General features: G+C 43.2%; 1 protein-coding gene across 1 annotated transcript in view; it reads left to right on the top strand.

The window, feature by feature from the left end:
* The window catches only part of LAPTM4B (lysosomal protein transmembrane 4 beta), a 74,887-nt gene that overhangs the window by 40,206 nt on the left and 14,125 nt on the right, over nucleotides 1-20,556 (top strand). Inside the window, 2 exon segments of the mRNA XM_028852789.2 lie at nucleotides 769-867; nucleotides 7,058-7,153. Of these exon segments, the coding sequence (XP_028708622.2) occupies nucleotides 769-867; nucleotides 7,058-7,153 (195 nt within the window).

Genomic DNA, 20,556 nt, shown 5'->3' on the forward strand with positions numbered 1-20,556 from the left:
GATAAAAGATGAGATAGCACAGTAGGCCTCCTTCCCATTCACTTGCCTAGGCCAGTGATGTAGGCGTTGATCATTGCTGTGTGAGTGTTTTGTGGGGAAAGTCTAGCAACTCCCTCTAACCATAGTAGCCGACTTTGGTCCTCCTGAGAAGGTTCCCTTTGACCTGGTTGTTAAGCATTGTGGATGGTAGTGCTTATTTTGCCCTGCCCTGGAAGTACTTGCTAGTATAAGAGAATTTGCTGTCTTGGGAGAAGTACCATCAACACAAATGCTCTTTGCAAAGAAGCCATCATTTTAGTAGGTTTCTGTTCCTTGCCCTGTATATGCCCTTTAGAATGGTTCAGAACTTTTGTTTTTGAGACATGGTCTGGCTCTGTTGCCCAGGTGGCTGGAGTGCAGTGGCATGATCTCGGCTCACTGCAACCTCCCGCACCAGGGCTCAAGTGATTTGCTCACCCCAGCCTCCCAAGTAGCTGAGCTGGGCGACAGAGAGAAACTCCGTTTAAAAAAAAAAAGGAATGGTTCAGAACTTGCAGAGAATCCAAATTTCAGAGATCCCTGGATATACAAAATGTCCCTGGATACAGATCACTGACTTCTTTTATATGGTAGGAGGGCAGAGTCAGGCTAGAAATTTTGCATTCATCCTAAATAATAGCTGTCTGCTTTAATCAGTTGCTTTCTGATAAGCATGTCTGAATTGGTGCCCAAGGAATACTGTCTGGAATGATTAATGAGATTTACTAATGAGGCCCTTTTCTTTTGCAGCCTCCTAATTTTCCCTACAGAGATGATGTCATGTCAGTGAATCCTACCTGTTTGGTCCTTATTATTCTTCTATTTATTAGCATTATCTTGACTTTTAAGGTAAGCATGAAGATTTTACTTATAGTCTAAAAATATTAAGTGTATTCCTGAATGCCAAAGAAGTAAACAAACTTTGGTCAGTTTGTCTTTCTTTGGACATCCAAATTGCTTTTTGATTTCCTAAGATTACAATTCCTATGCTGTCTGTATTAGAGGTAAACACTAACCAAAATTCCACAGTTTGATCAAGGAGTCCAAAATATATTTGGACAGAGATAAGTTAACATAATGTTATACATTACATAGTATATAATACTGCAAGGTCTGTTACACGGTCTGTGTAGTGAATATTCTTTTGTAATTTTTTGCTAAAAGTGTAGTATTTTCTGAATATTGTTCTATCGCAATCCATTATATGAATATCATTATTTAATAAATTACCTGTTGTTGAACATTGAGACATTTCACTTAAATATATTCACTGCAACCCTGTTAAGTACACCCTTATATTTATGCATTTATCTCAAGATAAATTTCTTTATTTTTTTGTTTTGTATTTTTTATTTTTTGAGACAGAGTCTCACTCTGTTGCCCAGGCTGGAGTACAGTGGCGCAACCTTGGCTCACTGCAAGCTTCACCTCCCGGGTTCATGGCATTCTCCTTCCTCAGCCTCCCCAGTAGCTGGGACCACAGGCGCCCACCACAAGCCCGGCTAATTTTTTTGTATTTTTAATAGAGATGGGGTTTCACCATGTTAGCCAGAATGGTCTCGATCTCCTGACTTCGTGATCCGCAGGAGAATGGTGCGAACCCAGGAGGCAGAGCTTGCAGTGAGCTGAGATCGTGCCACTGTACTCCAACCTGGGTGACAGAGCGAGACTCCATCTCAAAAAAAAAAAAAAAATGAAATGTTGGGGTGGTCAGACTCAACACTAGGTCTGCGAAGTCCGGCGGAGTCAAAGGAATGAGACAAGTTAAGAGTACACAGGGTCTCTACTAAAAAAAAAATACAAAAAACTAGCCGGGCGAGGTGGCGGGCGCCTGTAGTCCCAGCTACTCGGGAGGCTGAGGCAGGAGAATGGCGTGAACTCGGGAGGCGGAGCTTGCAGTGAGCCGAGATCCGGCCACTGCGCTCCAGCCTGGGCGGCAGAGCGAGACTCCATCTCAAAAAAAAAAAAAAAAGAGTACACAGGGTGGGTCCAGGGGTCCAATGCCAGTTTGGAGGCTGCGAAGGCCCCGAGCTCTGGGAGCCCCTACTATTGGTAATCAAACAAAGAAGCAGGTAGTGAGGACGTGCGGATATGGGGGTAGACAGGTGAGGACGTGAGAATAGAAAGGTAGCGGTGCATCAGGCATAGCTGTGACGGTTTAACATATGCTCTGGTACTTGAGATAAGGGAGAACAGGTTCTTCTAATTCGAGATGCAATCAATTTATGATCTTTGGAGAGCAAGGAGCAAGGGGCCAGTGAGTCTGGACACATTCCAGAGGCTACAAGGGGTTTTATGCCCTGAGCCCTGGGTTCTGTCCAAGCCACAAGGGGTTTTATGCCCTGGACTTAGATTGTAGTGTGACAGGGCAGCTTTCCACCCTTTGGCACAGTTTGGTGTTCCATGGGCCACAAGGGGTTTTAGACCCTGGACTCAGAACATGTTCCAAGACTCTTTTACGTTATGTCAGACAAGCAAGCCTTGCCTCAGCTCTTCTGCCAACATACATACATACATGCATACAGACAGACAGACAATAATGAAAGAAAATCAATTGAGTCTAAATTTCTATCATAAAACACATGATTTCGGGTGTCATTCAGTAGTTAAGGATGTGAGTGAATTTTACACACAGATGTTGGTCCTTACTGCCTTGCAGCTCCAGCTCCTCCGTTCTAGCTTCTTGGCTGCTATTTGACCCCCAAGCCCATGAGGCTAGGGCTGCCTACCATCCAGGCTGCAGGCAGAGCTGGCAGTGCCCCCTGGTGAAAGGCCACAGACTCACATCTCACTCATTGTAGTTTGTCTTTGAAGGGTAGACTCCCTTTTGACTTCTGCATGTTTTTGGTTACTCTCCCATGACTTAAAATTTGTGCATGAGTAATTTTTCTAGATTTTATAAATCTTACCTGCAGGAAGGTTAGTCTGACCAAGGTAACTCTGCCATTACCAGAAACTCGGAAGCTAGAACCTCCCAATTATCTTTAAAAAGACTTTTTAAATCTTTTAAACATTTTCACTAGTACTTATTTGAAATGCCCACATCACATTTTGAGTCAGAGGACCTAGGGTTGGCTTCTGTCAGTATGACTTCTATTTTATTTTATTTATTTATTTTTAAAGGCACAACCATGTTCATCATTGCTAGTCATGTAGTCTAAATTAGCAAAACCATAGCAGAATAAAATATAATACTGGTTGATGTATTTATACAGATATTAAAAGATATTTTTGAATGCACTTTAAAAAATTTTTTTGTCGGTACATAGTAAGTATGTGTATTTATGGGGTATATGAGATATTTTGGTACAGTGCAGAATAATCACATCATGGAAAATTGGGTGCCCATCCCCTTAAGCATTTAGTTATACTCTTTTAGTTATTTTTTAGTTATTTATTTATTTTTTTGAGACAGAGTGTCGCTCTGTCGCCCAGGCTGGAGTGCAGTGGCACGATCCCGGCTCACTGCAAGCTCCGCCTCCCTGGTTCAAGTGATTCTCCTGCCTCAGCCTCCCTAGTAGTTGGGACTACAGGCGTGTGCCATCACGCCTGGCTAATTTTTTGTGTTTTTAGTAGAGACAGGGTTTCATCATTTAGCCAGGATGGTCTCAATCTCCTGACTTTGTGATCTTCCCACCTCGGCCTCCCAAAGTGCTGGAATTACAGATGTGAGCCACCACACCTTTTACTTATTTTTAAATGTTGTCAATACTACCTTTAGCTTTGTGGTCAGAGCCTTGGTTTCTTTATTTACTAAATAGTGGTAATTAATAAAACATTCTGCAGCATGACTGAGATAATGGAAGGTGCTTCATTTATTCAGCAAATATTTATTGAGAAACTCTCAGTGGCAGATTCTGTTCTAGTACTATGGTTTGGTAGTGAATAAGAAAAATCCTTGCCCTATGGTGCTTTTATAAATTGCAAAACACAAATATTGTCTCATAAATGGGGCCATACTAATTGTTCACATCAATGTCTCCAACATGGGAGAAATGTATACGCGTGTGTGTGATAAAATTTTATTTTATATATTTTTATTATATATATTATATAATTTTTTTTATAGATGAGGGGGTTCTTACTATGGTGCCCAGGCTGGTCTCAAACTTTTGGCCTCAAGTAATTCTCCTGCCTCAGCCTCCCCCAGTGTTGGGATTATAAGTGTGAGCCAGTGGGCCCTGGCCAGTGCCTTCATTTTTATATCCCTCCCAGCACTAAACTGATGCGTTGGCACCTAGAGACTCCATAATTATTAGTTTTTATTTTTATTTTTATTTTTTTCAAGACAGGGTCTTGTTCTGTGGCCCAGGCTGGAGAGAAGTGGCCTGGTGTGATCTTACCTCACTGCCACCTCTGTGTCCCAGGCTCTGGTGATCCTCCCGCCTGGCCAGTAGTAGCCGGTACTGTAGGCACACACCATCACACCTGGCGAATTTTTCCATTTTTATTAGAGATGAGGTTTCGCTATGTCACCCAGGCTGGTCTGGAACTCCTGGGCTCAAGTGATCCATCTGCCTCCTCCTCCCAAAGTGCTGGGATTATAGGCATGAGCCACCTCGCGTAACCAAGACTCAGTAATTGTTAGTATAGATTAATAGGAGTATGCATGTTTTGGTTTCATATACTGGTTCACTGGATTAGTGCCTCTCATCACCAAAATTTACTCCTACTCTGTGATAAGTGTTATCACCACGATTCTTTGAAGCCCCAAAACAAGGCACTTGTCAGCTTTGCTCTGTCCTAAGAGAGAAAAGGAAGCAGTGCTTAACCCCTAGCTCTGCAGATAGATGATGGGAAGAATCTATCAGTGCAAGTTAATTTGGGAAATACACTAAATAGTTCTTTTTTTTTTTTTGAGACAGTCTCGCTGTCGCCCAAGGTGGAGTGCAGTGATGCAATCTTGGCTCACTGCAAGCTCCGCCTCCGGGTTAACTCCATTCTCCTGCTTGAGCCTCCCGAGTAGCTGGGACTGTAGGTGCCCACCACCACGCCCAGCTAATTTTTTGTATTTTTAGTAGAGATGGGGTTTCACCATGTGAGCCAAGATGATCTCGATCTCCTGACCTCGTGATCTGCCCACCTCGGCCTCCCAAAGTGCTGGCATTACAGGCGTGAGCCACCATGCCCGGCCCACTAAATAGTTCTAATTCAATATTGCAGAAGTGTCAAATAAGAAATAAGGTCAATGAAAGAAGTACCTGGGCTTTTAAAGACAGCACATCGAGGTTTCTCCCCTTTTGGAATGTGTAGTAGGTGAATGCATGTGGCCTTGCAAAGGCCCTTGAGACTGCCTATTCTGGGCATTCCATACAAATACAATCATCATGCAATATGTTTTTTTGGTTGTGTGCGTTTTCTTTTTTTTTTTTTTTTTTGTTTTGAGACAGAGTCTCACTCTGTCACCCAGGCTGGAGTGCAGTGGCGCAGTCTCGGCTCACTGCAGCCTCTACATCCCAGGTTCACTCAAGTCTCCTGCCTCAGCCTCCCACATAGCCGAGATTACAGGCATGCGTCACAATGTCTGGCTAATTTTTGTATTTTTAGTGGAGACGGGGTTTCACCATGTTGGCCAGGCTGGTCTCAAACTCTTGGGCTCAAGTGATCCACCCATCTTGGCCTCCCAAAATGCTGGGATTACAGGTGCGAGCCATCGTGCCCAGTCCCATTATTATTATTATTTATTTATTTATTTATTTTGGAGATGGAGTCTCGCTCTGTCACCCAGGGTGGAGTGCAGTGGCACAATCTTGGCTCACTGCCACCTCCGCCTCCGGGGTTCAAGCAATTCTCCTGCCTCAGCCTCCTGAGTAACTGGGACTACAGGTGCATGCTGCCACATGCAGCTAATTTTTTGTATTTTAGTAGAGATGGAGTTTCACAGTGTTGCTCAGGCTGTTCTCGAACTCCTGAACTCAGGCAATCCACCTGCCTTGGCCTCCCAAAGTGTTAGGATTACAGGCGTGAGCCGCCGCGCCTGGCCCCGGCCCCATTATTTTTATTGTTGTTAATACCACATTGTTTGGATGGTGCCGCATTTTGTCTATCCATTCATCAGCTGAGGGACATTTGGGTTGCTTCTACTTTTTGGCTATTATGAATAATGCTGCTGTGAACATTCAAGTTTTTGTGTGGATGTATATTTTCATTTTATTGGGTATATATTATATACATACTATGTAATACCTAGGAGCCTAGGAGTGGAATTGCTGGGTCATGTTGTAACTCTGTTTAACCTTTCGAGGACGTGCCAGACTTTTCCAGAGTGGCTGCAACCATTTTACATTCTCATAAGCGACGTATTTCCTGGATTTTAGCAATCTAGTTTCTTGATGTGTTTAAACTTCTTTTAATCAAAGAATCTTAATGTTAAGGGATTTTGAAATCATTTAATTCTAATCCAGTTACACATGATAGTTCATAGCTTAAACATCTTCCATGAACTCACGTTTCATTTCTAAGCAGTATTTATGTTGGACATTAATTTTAAGTATCTTCGTCTGGATATTTCATTAATAAAGGGGAAATGTTTTAGTGAATTTTATTGACTGTGAGATGAATTTATATGCTATGAAATTTTTTTAAAGAAATTGACTTGTGTAATAAAATCATAGATAATCATGTAGAAGAAAAATTTCCAAAGAAGCAGTTAAAATATGGTGATAAATGAGTTAATACGTTTGATTGTTCTGTGAATTTAGGAGCAATAAATGTTAATTGTGTGCTTGTTCTTTCCAGATACCTATTCTTAGAAATTTCTCATTCAACTCTCAACCCCTCCCCTCCCCCACCTTCCCCCAGTACCACCCCCACATCCCCACTGGTGTAATAGAATACGGCTTCAGTAGCACATTGTGGCAAGAAGTGACTATACCCAACATTTGTACTTTCAGGGACTTTTGGTTTAGTAGAGCTGTTATAATATGTGTATTTATTGCTTATGTTAATAAAAGTTTTATAATATGGCTTTATCTGTGTGGTATTCGAAAGTACCTGCAGTTTGAAAATTAAAAATCTGATAATCACTCCCCATTTTCAGGGTTACTTGATTAGCTGTGTTTGGAACTGCTACCGATACATCAATGGCAGGAACTCCTCTGATGTCCTCGTTTATGTTACCAGCAATGACACTACGGTAGGTATGATGTCACTTATGGTAGAGATCTCGCCCACACCTCTACTGTATGATTATCTTGAAATGTTTCTACTGTTTGCTACATTTTTACTGTTATTGAAACATACTCATGAGCTGCTTAGTTATCAAAAGATTCATCTTAGTTATCAAAATACTTAACTATGAAGTTAAATGACATGTATTTTGTTTTTCTTACAGGATATTAAAATCTAGATGGCTCAACTCTGGTTTATTTTAAAATATGTTACAGATAGATAATATATGTACCTTACTGTAATTATTTATCTTAAATCTGCATTATTTTTATTTTTTTGTTCCATTTTTTTTTATAATACTTTAAGTTCTAGGGTACATATGCACAACGTGCAGGTTTGTTACATATGTATACATGTGCCATGTTGGTGGGCTGCACCCATTAACTCGTCATTTACATTAGGTATATCTCCTAATGCTGTCCCTCCCCTCTACCCCCTCCCCACAATAGGACCTGGTGTGTGATGCTCCCCTTCTTGTGTCCAAGTGATCTCATTGTTCAATTCCCACCTATGAGTGAGAACATCGGGTATTTGGTTTTCTGTTCTTGCGATAGTTTGCTGAGAATGATGGTTTCCAGCTGCATCCATGTCCCTACAAAGGACACAAACTCATCCTTTTTTATGGCTGCATAGTATTCCATGGTATATATGTGCCACATTTTCTTAATCTAGTCTGTCACTGATGGACATTTGGGTTGATTCCAAGTCTTTGCTATTGTGTTAAATCTGCATTATTAAACCATGGTATATAATTCTAGATATTGCTTCTGCATTGTATGACATTATATTAGCTCACCTTATATGTGAAGTTAAACCGAGATGTGATGTTTACAGGTAGGTTAAAAAAACCCTGCAAAGTTACTATGTCTTTATAATTTACCTTATGTGTGTATTCTTAGTAAAGTAGATGATCTCAGCCGGGCGCGGTGGCTCACGCCTGTGATCTCAGCACTGTGGGAGGCCGTGGCGGGTGGATCACAAGGTCAGGAGATCGAGACTATCCTGGCTAACACGGTGAAACCCCATCTCTACAAAAAATATTAAAAAAAATTAGCCGGGCGTGGCGGCGGGCGCCTGTAGTCTCAGCTGCTGGGGAGGCTGAGGCAGGAGAATGGCGTGAACCCAGGAGGCAGAGCTTGCAGTGAGCCAAGATCACGCCACTGCACTCCATCCTGGGCAACAGAGTGAGACTCTGTCTCAAAAAAAAGTAAAATAGATAATCTCTGTTCTGCTACTAGTGGTTCATACTTTAAAATTACAAACCTGTCATAAAAGATCTGTGAAAACGTGTCTTCACTGAAGAGTCTATGAAAGCATATGCACTTTATGTAAATTATCTTGAAATTTCCTGGCTCATGGTAAGATGAAGGTGTAATTCCTCACGGTGTCTCTGTCGTCACTGTTTTCAGCACAGTGCCTGATGTAATGCGTAGTACCACGAAGTGCTCCATGCACAGTTAGTGAAAACGATGCGGATGGATGACATGTAACTGTGTGGCGTGGGACAGGATGGGTGGGTCAAAATGGATAGGATTGGACTGAACAAGTGAAAGGAACACATAAATGGTAGGAGGTCAAATTTATACTAGAGCAGAGTTTTGTGTTTTTGTTTGTTATTTTTGTTTTTTTTCTGGTAACTTGTTCACTCTGACCTTACCGAAATAATCCAGCCTGTTCCTTACTTTCTTGTGTATATAATGAAACTAAAACAATTACAGACTTCGTATTAAATATATGGGTGTAGGCTGCTGTGTTACCGAGAACTCTGTGGGATAGCTAAAGTATGTTATACACGGACAGTTTTCCTAAATGCTCACCACACATTTCTTGAGTTCAATCAAATACGCATTAGCAGTGGTTTAACAGACAGCCGTGACCAGATGCACAAAACCTGGCATACCCAGATGCTGAGGAGGCTCGTTTTGGGAGTCTGCAGAATTCTGTGTATTGTTTACAGTAATCACGTGTTCTGCTTAACCCCTTTAAAAAATCACTCCTGGGCCAGGTGCAGTGGCTCACGCCTGTAATCCCAGCACTTTGGGAGGCTGAGGCGGGCGGATCACGAGGTCAGGAGATTGAGACCATCCTGGTGAACACGGTGAAACCCCGTCTCTACTGAAAATACAAAAAAATTAGCTGGGCGTGGTGGTGGACGCCTGTAGTCCCTGCTTCTAGGGAGGCTGAGGCAGGAGAACGGCATTAACCTGGGAGGCGGCGGAGCTTGCAGTGAGCGGAGATCACGCCAGTGCACTCCAGCCTGGGCGACAGAGCAAGACTCCATCTCAAAAAAATAAAAATAAAAAAAATCACTCCTGGGTCTGTAACTCTCTTTAAATAAATATCTATTCAAATTTTTTGTGATTTTGATAAAATTACTGGTTTAAGAATTTTTTTCCTTTTCTCTGAGTTGTTATTTTTTAATTTTTTTTACCCATTAACTTTCTTTGTTTGTTTTTTGAGTTTCACCCAGGCTGGAGTGAAGTGGTAGGATCTCGGCTCACTGCAACCTCCGCCCCCCGGATTCAAGTGATTCTCCTGCCTCAGCCTGGAGATTATAGGTGGGATTATAGGTGCCCACCACCACGCCCAGCTAATTTTTGTATTTTTAGTAGAGACGGGGTGTCCCCATGTTGGCCAGGCTGGTCTCGAACTCCTGACCTCAGGTGATCCACCTGCCTTGTCCTCCCAAAGTGCTAGTATTGCAGATGTGAGCCATTGTGCCTGGCCTATTTTACCCATTAACTTTTGCAGAAGGCAAGTTGTTAAGTATTTAGCCATCTGTAAATTTTTTTCTTTTTGTTAAACAAAAAAAACTCCATAATTAGTGTTCTACTGAACTAATGAAAAATGTAAGCAAAGTTTGAGATTTTTAAGTTTGAAGAACAATAAAGTTGTTAAACAAGATACATCAGAACCTCTTTGTAAATTTCACGGTGCGTAGGGCTTATAAAGCCACCATCTTTTAGAATTATCTCATAAGAGAATAATGCCCATATTACATGTGCTTGTTTTGATACTGTGGTGTTATGAAAGAGGAGGAGATACATAGGTTTTCATCCACAGTTCCTGGCTCAAAACTTCATAGCCATTGTTAGTCTTTGGTGATTACCGTAGGTGTGTCAGGCTTTACTTCTGCCCTTAGGTAGGATTCTAATCTCTGGCTTCCTTTCTAATTGTGGATCTGAAGACCTTCCCTAAAGAGGATCCAGCCCCATACCCTGAAGGAAGGAATGCTGGAGCTTTCTTAGGGATAGCTGAACTCCTGGAGGTTCCTTGAGGGTGGTACACCCAGGAAGGGCTTGGAAGCTCCATGCTCCTTCCCCCATATCTATGAACCTCTTCATCTGTATCCCTTGTAGTATCCTTACAATAAACCAGTAAACCTCAGTAAGTGTTTCTGAGTCCAAAATGTCATGGGAACCTCAACTTGAAGGCTGGTTGGTCAAAAGGTCCTGAGGCCCAGACTTGCAGAGTGTCGGAGTGGGGAGGGGACACTTTTGGGGACTGGGCCGTTAACCTGTGGGATCTGACACTGTTTCCAGGTAGATAGTGTTATGTGCGTGTCTAACTGAAGAGACAACCTGAAAATTTCAAGCTAAGTGTGACCAACAAGGCTGTTTATTCACTCGAGTGCGAGCGGGCTGAGTCCGAAAAGAGAGTCAGCGAAGGGTGGTGGTATTGGAGCTAGTTTTATAGGTTAGGGGTAAGCAGTGGAAAGTTACAGTTAGGGGCCGTTTATTGCTTATTGCGGGGCAGGGGAGGAATGTTACAAGATACATTGTCACGAAGCGGGAGGGGTCACAGGGCACAATGTCACAAGGTTGATCGATCAGTTAGGGTAGAGCCTGTTACAATGGTAGAATGTTGCAAGGTTGGCTAATAAGCTAAGATGGGAGCTAGCTGTTTCTCTTCTTTTGTGGTTTTCCTGTTGTCCTAGACTTTCTGGCTCCAGGAGGCCTTCTGGATGTGTACATGTGGGTAACAGAGGTCAGGATGGCTTGACCATGCTGCAGCTTTCTCAGAAGACCTCACATTCCCATCTTTTTATATTAATAATAGAAAAACAAAAATGAGAAAGAGTAGTGAAGTATGGTGAAACTTTATGGTGAAAATTTTGGGAGTAGTATGGAGGGATGATGGGCGGTGTTTCTCAGGGCTGCTTCGAGCAGGATTAGGGGCAGCGTGGGTACCTAAAGTGAGAGAGAAAGGTTAAACCGAAGGGAGACCTTGGGGCAGGGGGTGATATTGTCAGGTTGTTAAAAGGAACATATGTTGAATTGACTGGTTTGTAATAGCTTGGATGCTGTTTTGTATGAACTGAGAGATTAGCCTGAAAAGACAAGGTCCGAATAAGAGAAGAAGGATGAGCGCTAAGGGGCCTTTTAGTGGGAAGAGCCATGAAGCTAAGCTAGAGAATGGCCACATAGGTCCAGTATAACTATTTGCCTGATTAGTGAGTTTTTGAGCTCTGTCTTTAAGTTTTTTGATGTTGTCATATGCAAGGCCTGATTGATTTAAGTGAAAACAGCATTCTTCATTTAAGAATAGTCACAGTCCTCCTTTTTCAGCAATAAGCAGATTGAGGCCTCCGTGATTTTGGAGGACAACTGTGGCTAAGGAATCGACTTGGGATTGAAGGACAGAAAGTGTCTGAGATGTATCGGTAACGCTAGCGGAGAAGTCGTTGGAGACTGTGAAATGCGGTGATAGAAGTTGCAAGGCCTGCTGTTCCGATTGCAGCAGTGGAAACTCCCAATCCTATAAGTGAGGGAATTCATGGAATGACTCTTTTTTGTCTTGTTGGAGTTACAAGGGGAATGGGGAGTTGGTCGCTTCTGTTTGCATACTGGGTTTTGGGAGTAAGGAAGATTTAAAGTGCAGGTGCCTGTCCAGTTAGCAGGGAGGCACATGTAGGTGGAAGAGCCGCAGAGGAAACAGAGTCCTTGAGGCAGGCAGAACTGGAAGTGCAGAGTAGAAAGGTGGTAAGAGTGTGTTCTGGAAGTGGGGTCCTGCACCAGAGCCCTAGGGATCCAGCAAGGGTAGCAGCTGTTAGAGATTGTAGTGGGGTTTGGTAGGTCAGTTGCATGGAGGTAGTAGAGGTTCTGTTTTCATGGTGTATGAGAAAGCGCTTGGTATCTACAAGTAGCCATTCACTGTTATTTATAAGACTAGGTATAAGCAGGCAAGAAGAAGGACTTGGAGGGGAATCTGTTGAACAGCGAGAGGGTAGCCAAGGATGGAGCGAGAGGCAAGGTAAGTGTCTTCCTAAACAAAAGTTCTGCTGATGTTTTTGAGACTGTTAGTGATGAGAGTGGGACTTTCCGTTATATGAAGCTGGAATGCTCCAGTTGGCTGGTTGATGTGAGTGTTGGGACTTTGGAGGTGAAGAGTAAAGGAACATAAGGAAGACGGGAGGTTACCCAAGGGAATTCCAGTAGTTAATTGTTGGGAGATGCATAAGGGAGCGGCAATGGGGATAGTTGTCTGTGTAATGAGGTGTCCAAGAACAGGGGGTGTGGAACTGATGTAGGGAGATAGACTTCGTAGGTAGGTAGGGAGAAGAGCAGCAGCCTGTTGGTATGAGATATTGGGGGAGTTTCTGCTGAATTTTTCTTTTCTTTTCTTTTTTTTTTTTTTTGAGACAGAGTCGCTCTGTAGCCCAGGCTGGAACGCAGTGGCACAACCTTGCTCACTGCTACCTCTGCCTCCCAGGTCCTGGTTCAAGCAATTCTCTTGCCTCAGCTTCGCGAGTAGCTGGGATTATAGGCATGCGCACCATGCCCTGCTAATTTTTGTGTTTTTAGTAGAGACAGGATTTCACCATGTTGGCCAGGCTGGTCTTGAACTCCTGACCTCGTGATCCACCTGCCCACCTTGGCCTCCCAGCATGCTGGGATTACAGGCACGAGCCACTGCACCCGTCCCCTGCTGAATTTTCCAGAAAGTAAAGTTGTTTGGGAGGGTAAAGGTGTAGGGGTCACCGAAAGAGGTTTGGAGGTGTAGGTAGGGAGACAGGGGAGGTTGCCCAGTCAGCTAGTAGGGCAGGGACAGCTGTGTAGTAGGAGGAAAAGAGGGGAATGCATAGCCAACAATTTTTTGCTAAGGAAGAATTAGAGATGGTGAGGAGAGAGAGGGTGGGTGAGGTTGATGATATGTTGGAGATAATTAGGGAGGGGTAGAGGGTAGCAGGAGAATGGGAATGAGACACAAAGCGAGTAGAAAAGAATTTCATTGTGGTGGAAGAATTGGAGAGTGCCTTCCCACACAAGGTCACCTATCCACTCTAGGAGAGAGTTAAGGGTGGCAGCTGGAGGGTGAGACCAGGAGATGTCAGTTACAATGGTCTGGAGGAAAAGTGTGAACTGGCAACATAGACAAAAACAGGGCATTTAGAAGTAGGCTAGAATGGTGATTAGGGAGGTAGGTAGACATTAAATAGTGAGGTGACTGTGTAAAGGCTTGTTGTAAATGAAAGATACAAAGGCCTATTGTTCTTTTTCAGGAATGCGAGTAAGTTGAAGGGAAGTGGGGGAGAGTACTTGTGACTTCCAGAAGGAGGTAGAGGAGTTAGGCTGGTCGTTGGATGGGCACAGTTTTATCCTGGAGCGATGAACCCAGTGGGGAAGGTTCTGTAGACAGACCGTGGTTGGGGTGCTGTTAACGACCTGGTAGGGTCCTGTCCACTGAGGTTGTAGAGTTTGAGGGGTTAGGTTCTTAACAAGAACTGACTGTCCGGCCTGAGTGTCTTTATATGGCTGGGTATTTGGAGTGGGTAAAAGGAAATTGGCAGCTCGGTGGATTTCATGTCTAGCTTGTTGAAGGACTGGAAGATAGTTACCAAGAGGGCCGATGTCTGGAATGAGGTTGAGCCCTTATAAAAATGTGCGGCCACATAGGAGCTCAAAGGGGCTATACCTGTGGGTTATTGAGGGTTGGCTCGAATTCGAAGGAGAGCAAAGGGTAGAAGAACTGTCCAATCTTTTTTGAGTTGGAGGGTGAGTTTTTGTTAAGATGTGTTTTTAAAAGACTGTTGACCTTTTCTACTTTTCCTGAGGATAGAGGATGATAAGGGCATGGAGATTCCATTGAATACTGAGGGCTTGGGAAACTGCTTGGGTGATCTCACTAATGAAGGCTGGACTGTTATCAGATTGTATGGAGGTAGGAAGACCAAATCGAGGAATTATGTCAGTTAGGCAAGAAATGACTGCAGTGGCTTTTTCTGTCCCTGTAGGAAAGGCTTCAACCCATCCGGTAAAGGTATCAACCCAGACTAGGAGGTATTTGTATTTGTGGACTCGGGCATATGTGTGAAATCTACTTGCCAATCTTGTGTGGGGGTAAATCCTCAGGCCTGGTGTGTGGGCAAGGGATGGGGTTTGAGAAAGCCTTGGGGAGTAGTAGAGTGGCAGATAGAACAGTGAGATGTGTTTGTTTTGAGAATGGATTTCCATAACTGGAAAGAAATGAGGGGTTCTAAAAGATGGGCGAGAGGTTTGTATCCTACATGGAAGTGGTGATGAAAGGAAGAAAGGATGGAGTGGACTTGTGAGGCAGGGAGAAGGAATTTTCCATGGTCTAAGAACCACTTGCCCTGAGTTGGAAAGGACTGGTAGAGCAGGTTTTCAGAAGAAGAATAGGTGGGAATGATAGATAAAGAGAAGTATTGGTCTGGAGCGGATACTGGAACGTGTGCAGGCGCTGAGGCATTTGCTGCCTCTCTTGCTGTTTTGTCGGCGCAGGCATTTCCTTGGGCAATGGGGTCAGATTTTTTTGGTGCCCTTTGCAATGGATTACTCCGGCTTTGGCTGGAAGGAGGGCAGCTGTAAGGAGAGCCTTTATTAGATAGATCCAGCTGGTGTCTGCTGCTTGTTGGTGGGAGAAACCCCCACACCTTTGGTCACAGGAGCCTTCTACTTTGGTTGTTGTGGTATGAGAGCAGAGGAAGAACACAGCTTGAGAGCTTTGCCCAGAACAAATATACTTCTGGTTGTTTTTCTCCAGTAGAAATATTATAGAAATTAGGGTGCTTAGAGAATTTAAGAACCATGAGTAAATCACCAAAATGCATCCTACTAGCTTTTTGGAGAAAACTTCTGTTTTTCCCCTTTGGAAGACACAAAGGTATGGAATAACAGGTATGTTTTATTTAGGCTTAGTTATAAAATGTATCAGAATAGCTACACTTTTCAACTGGATGTTCCCACCTCTTCTAACAGTGTGCCTCTTTTCTTCAGAAGGGCTACCAGGTGGGCAGTAGTTTGGGGGAAATTGCTTGGTAGTGGCTGGTCATTCTCTGTCATTTTGTAATAACTTGCCACTTTTAAGATGAGGAGACTGAGGTACTGGTAATGTTACCATTTTCCCACAGTTCCCAGCGAGCCATTTTTAAAAATTTTCTTTTGAAAGAATTATATTCCTGGAAAAGGTAGATTTATCTTTTAACATAGTTGTATTGATGTAATCCACTCCAAAATATCAGGGTAGACCACCAGCTGAAGTCTCAGCTTTCTGACATTTTTTATTTATTTATTTTTATTTGATTTTATTTTAAAATAAAATAAAGCAAGGCTCTGCATGTTTAAAAATTGTTTAGAACTAAAGGAGTTAATGTTACCATTATCAATTAAAACCAGTTACTGAAGCCTCCCTCTGAGACTCTAATGGGGTTTGGAATGATCTAGATCTATCATTTTCCCTGGTCTCCATAGCTGTGTTAATAACTTCACCATGCGTAATAATGTATGTTTCTCTTTTGTTCACATCTTTGTTGGGAATCCACATTTACATAATAACATGTCATGCCTTGCTTTCACTTACTTTCAGATATTAGGCCAGATAGCTTTTCTCCCAGGTTGACCTCTGTGGAAAGATACTGGGGGCTCCTGCTGGTAGAAAATAAATGTAGTTTTTCCTCCTTCTCTAAAACAGTATACATATTATTATCCAGATGTGTTCTTTCCCAAAATTGTTCTCAGAGGGAGGATAGAGAAGAGTTATTAGATATTGGAGATCATTCTCTGGTTTAACCTCTCCTCCAGTTTCCCAGCTAAACCAAACCAAATGCTTTGAAAGGAATGCATAACACAGAAAGTCACAAACTGTTTATAATGCTTTAGAGTCATCCCACCCCCAGCACCCTTAGGCCATTGAAATAAGTAACGTAACTATTCATTTATTGAATAGTCATGTCCAAATGACTTAATAGTAGTCATTGGGGCAGTATCTTAACAAGTGCTGGGACATTTTCCTTGAAAATTTAAAATACAACAAAGTGCCCTATTTTGAGTCGCTGCAGCTCCCTCAGGCGGGCCCACTGGTGGCTTGGAGCGCCCTTTCTTTTAGGGCAATGTTATGGAAATCACATGGGTGTATATTGTGTAATACCACACTCTCCACTGCTGCCAAAATTTGGTCATAAGAGGAAAACATTTAAATACAAATCCTGTAGATCAGGGGCCCCCAAGCCCCAGGCTGCACAGCAGGAGGTGAGCAGCGGGCAAGCAAGCATTACAGCCTGAGCGCCAAGTATCAGATTAGCAGCAGCATCAGATTTTCACAGGAGCACAAACCCTGTTGTGAACTGCACATGCAACGAATCTAGGCTGCAAGCTCCTTTTGTAATACCCAACCTTGTATTAACACGAATAGACTCTCCCTTAGATACCTCACCTTGTTTTAATATGAATAGACTCTCCCTTAGCTGAGAAAATCGGATGGACTCCATTTGGCTCCTTCATTTACAAGACATCAAGGGCTCCTTACCTACCCCCTTCCTCGAAGACTTAACTTGTGCAAGCTGACTCTTAACATATCAAAGTGTCAATTAACTGATAAGGTACTGAGGCTAGCAATGTCCGCAGTTCCCAGGAATTCACTCGGGAGATAGTACCATAAAGTCCCCGCGTTCGTGTCGGGCAGATAACACCCAGAGCCCCCACACTATCACCTTGTGATGAATTTAAAGCCCCTGTACCTGTAACTGTTTGTTTCCCTGTAACCATTTGTCTTTTTAACTTTTTTTGTCTGTTTTACTTCTGTAAGATTGCTACAGCTCGAATCCCCCTCCCCTCTCTAAACCAAAGTATAAAAGAAAATCTAGCCCCTTCTTCGGGGCTGAATTTCGTGCTCTAGCTGTCTCTCAGTTGCCAGGTGATAAAGGACTCCTGAATTCGTCTCAAAGTCTGGCGTTTTCTCTCTAACTGGCTGGGTTACAATACTTTTGAGAATCTAATGCTTGATCTGAGGTGGAACAGTTTCATCCTGAAACCATCATCACACACACCCCCCTCACTCCACCACCAACCCCTTAGAAAAGTTGTCTTCCATGAAACCAGGGACCGCTGTTGTAGTTTATGGTAACAGGTTTCTGAGTCTCCCTCTGTCAGGCTGAAATACAGAGGAGCGATATATCGGCTCACTGCAACCTCCACCCACTGGGTTCAAGCGATTCTCCTGCCTCAACCTCCTGAGTAGCTGGGACCACAGGCATACGCCACCATGCCTGACTAATTTTTGTATTTTTGGTAGAGATAGGGTTTCATCATATTGGTCAGGCTGGTCTGGAACTCCTGACCTCAGGCTATCCACCTGCCTTGGCCTGCCGAAGTGCTGGGATTACAGGTGTGAGCTACTGCGTCCGACCACAAATTAAGGTTTTAAAAAGTGTTTCTTAAACCTATGTGACCTTGTTTACTAATACTAATAAAGGCCTGGATGGTGATAAGAGCCGGTATTATGTTAAATCTAAATGTAAGAAACCTGATTCCTCTGGAATTGTGGCACTCAAAAAGCAGTGAGATTGATATTTAGCCAAAATGGTATAAGAATTCTGATTCCAGATAAAAGAATCATAGTTGTGTAATGTAGGAAAATTCCTATTTAGGGAAAAACAGGAACATTTTTAACTCCATGGTATTTATTATGCCATGTCATATTGTAGGCTCTTACCCAGATTAACATTATATGCAAACTTACTGTTTTAACTTCAAAAAGTATTTTGCTATGTAGGGGCCTTCTTTTGTGTCTAACTGCTTGAAAAACGCAATTGAAGAAAGGTGAGTGTGGCTTCTTTGGTTTCAGAAAATAAGTATAAAGAGAAAATATATATACACACACACATACATAAATATATATATATATATTTATGGTGAGTGGTGACTGGGTCAAAGGCCAGATTATCTTCCCAGTTTCCTTTTCTTAATAAACTATCTTTGAGGCACCTGAGATTAATTAAGGCTGACCTTAGGTTGTCAAAAAACCACAAAACAAGGTATTGCCTAGGGGAATGGGAGTGGAGTCAGATTTAGTAGTGGTCGCAATGACTTTAAAAATTGTGCATGAAAAATTTCATGTTTTCCTCCTGCCACTTTTTTTTTTTTTTTTTTTTTTTTTTTTTCCGGAGACAGAGTCTGATTCTGTCGCCCAGGCTGGAGTGCATTGGTGCAGTCTTGGCTCACCGCAGTCTCTGCTTCCCAGGTTCACATTATTCTCCTGTCTCAGCCTCCCGAGTAGCTGGGACTACAGGCACATGCCACCGTGCCTGGCTAATTTTTGTATGTTTATTAGAGACGGGGTTTTTACCACGTTGGCCAGCTGGTCTCAAACTCCTGACCTCAAGTGATTCCCCCCACCTCAGCCACCCAAAGCACTCCTGCCACTTTTATTTTTTTTTATTTTTTTCTTTTTGAGACAGTCTCGCTGCGTCACCCAGGCTGGAGTGCAGTGGCCGGATCTCAGCTCATTGCAAGCTCCGCCTCCCGGGTTCACGCCATTCTCCTGCCTCAGCCTCCCGCATAGCTGGGACTACAGGCGCCCGCCACCATGCCCGGCTAATTTTTTGTATTTTTTAGTAGAGACGGGGTTTCACTGGGTTAGCCAGGATGGTCTCGATCTCCTGACCTCATGATCCGCCCATCTCGGCCTCCCAAAGTGCTGGAATTACAGGCTTGAGCCATGACACCTGGCTCCTGCCACTTTTAAAAGCAGGTTATTACTTCCTAGTATAGTTTGGATATGGTTAGAAACAAGTTCTTGACTGCATAAAGAGTTCTGTTTTTTTTTTCCCTTCATAAAAGTCATAATTAACTTTCCAAAATGGTTTGAGGAAGGCTTTGCCTAAGAGTAGTTACTACATTGGCTATTAATTTAGCATCCCTTTCAGTCCTGTGCACACCACATTCAGGTACATTAAAAGTGGCTCACAGCAAAACAGAGCTTTACCACTGTCATCTGCATAAATGAACCAGAGGGCCCCGGGGACAGTGATGGAGGAGGAGGAGAGAAAGAAGATTCTTCAGGAATTGGACTGGAAGAATTTGAAACTCTAGCCTGTCATTATTGGCTTTCAGCTTTCTTGCCTACTAAGTTTAGAAGAGAGATCTTATTACTAATATCTCAATTTTAGTTATCACTTTTCCCTTATAATTTAGTAATTTATATAATCTCTCCAAGCATTTTCTTTTCTTTTGATTTTAAAAGCCCAAAACAAAAGTGACAGGTTGATATGGAATAGATTTGGTAAACTCCCAAATAAGCTGAGAGAACACTAGGAGACTATTTCCAGAGGCAGGGTTAGAGGCAGTGAAGGTCTGGCCCAGGGCAGGAGTGCCAGGAGTGAGGCAGGCAGATGGGAGAACTGTCGGAGGTAGTTAAAAGTAGATCATTGAGGGAACTGGCATGACAGGAGCTCTCTTGTATGTGACTATCACTTAATGTAACGTATACAATCACGCACTTGCAGGGTAGGGTAACACCTTGAAACGTCATCTGGCCCAGCCACCTTTTGATGCCCTCATCTCCTCAACAGTGTGCCCACTGGTACCATCCGGTGAGGGTTGAGTGAGTGCATTGATGCTCTACTCCTCTCTTCATCTCTTAGATCTCCCTACTTTAGTGTTTGTATCGTAGGTTTCTCTGCAGACATGTGGCAGTTGCTGCCCACCAGGCCTGTGCTGAGTGCTTTACATAGATTAGCTCAATCACACAAGAGTCCTTCATGTACTAGGTCCTATTAGTTCCTGTGTTGCAAAAGAGGAAACTGAGGCACCAAGAGGGTAACTCCCGAGGTCACCCTGCTGGTTGAGTGGCAGGAGGGGGACTACAACCTGATCAGCCTGGCTGCAGGCTGTTCTGACCCACTCACCTCCTCCTAACTGTTGTCCAGTTGTGACGGCAGCTGGGGCCATGTGTTCACACCACAGCTGTATTGCCCTGGGCCAATACCCCTGGGCTGTATCACCCAGGATGAGGAGTGAAACATGGATACTTTTTCATTCAGACAGTTCTTCTCGCGTACAGTCACAAACTTTAAAAGCAGTGGGATTTTCTGGTTTGTTGTTTGTTTGCTAGTTTTTACCTTTTCACACA

The sequence above is a fragment of the Macaca mulatta genome, chromosome 8, assembly GCF_049350105.2.
Source record: "Macaca mulatta isolate MMU2019108-1 chromosome 8, T2T-MMU8v2.0, whole genome shotgun sequence".
NCBI classification, from domain to species: domain Eukaryota; kingdom Metazoa; phylum Chordata; class Mammalia; order Primates; family Cercopithecidae; genus Macaca; species Macaca mulatta.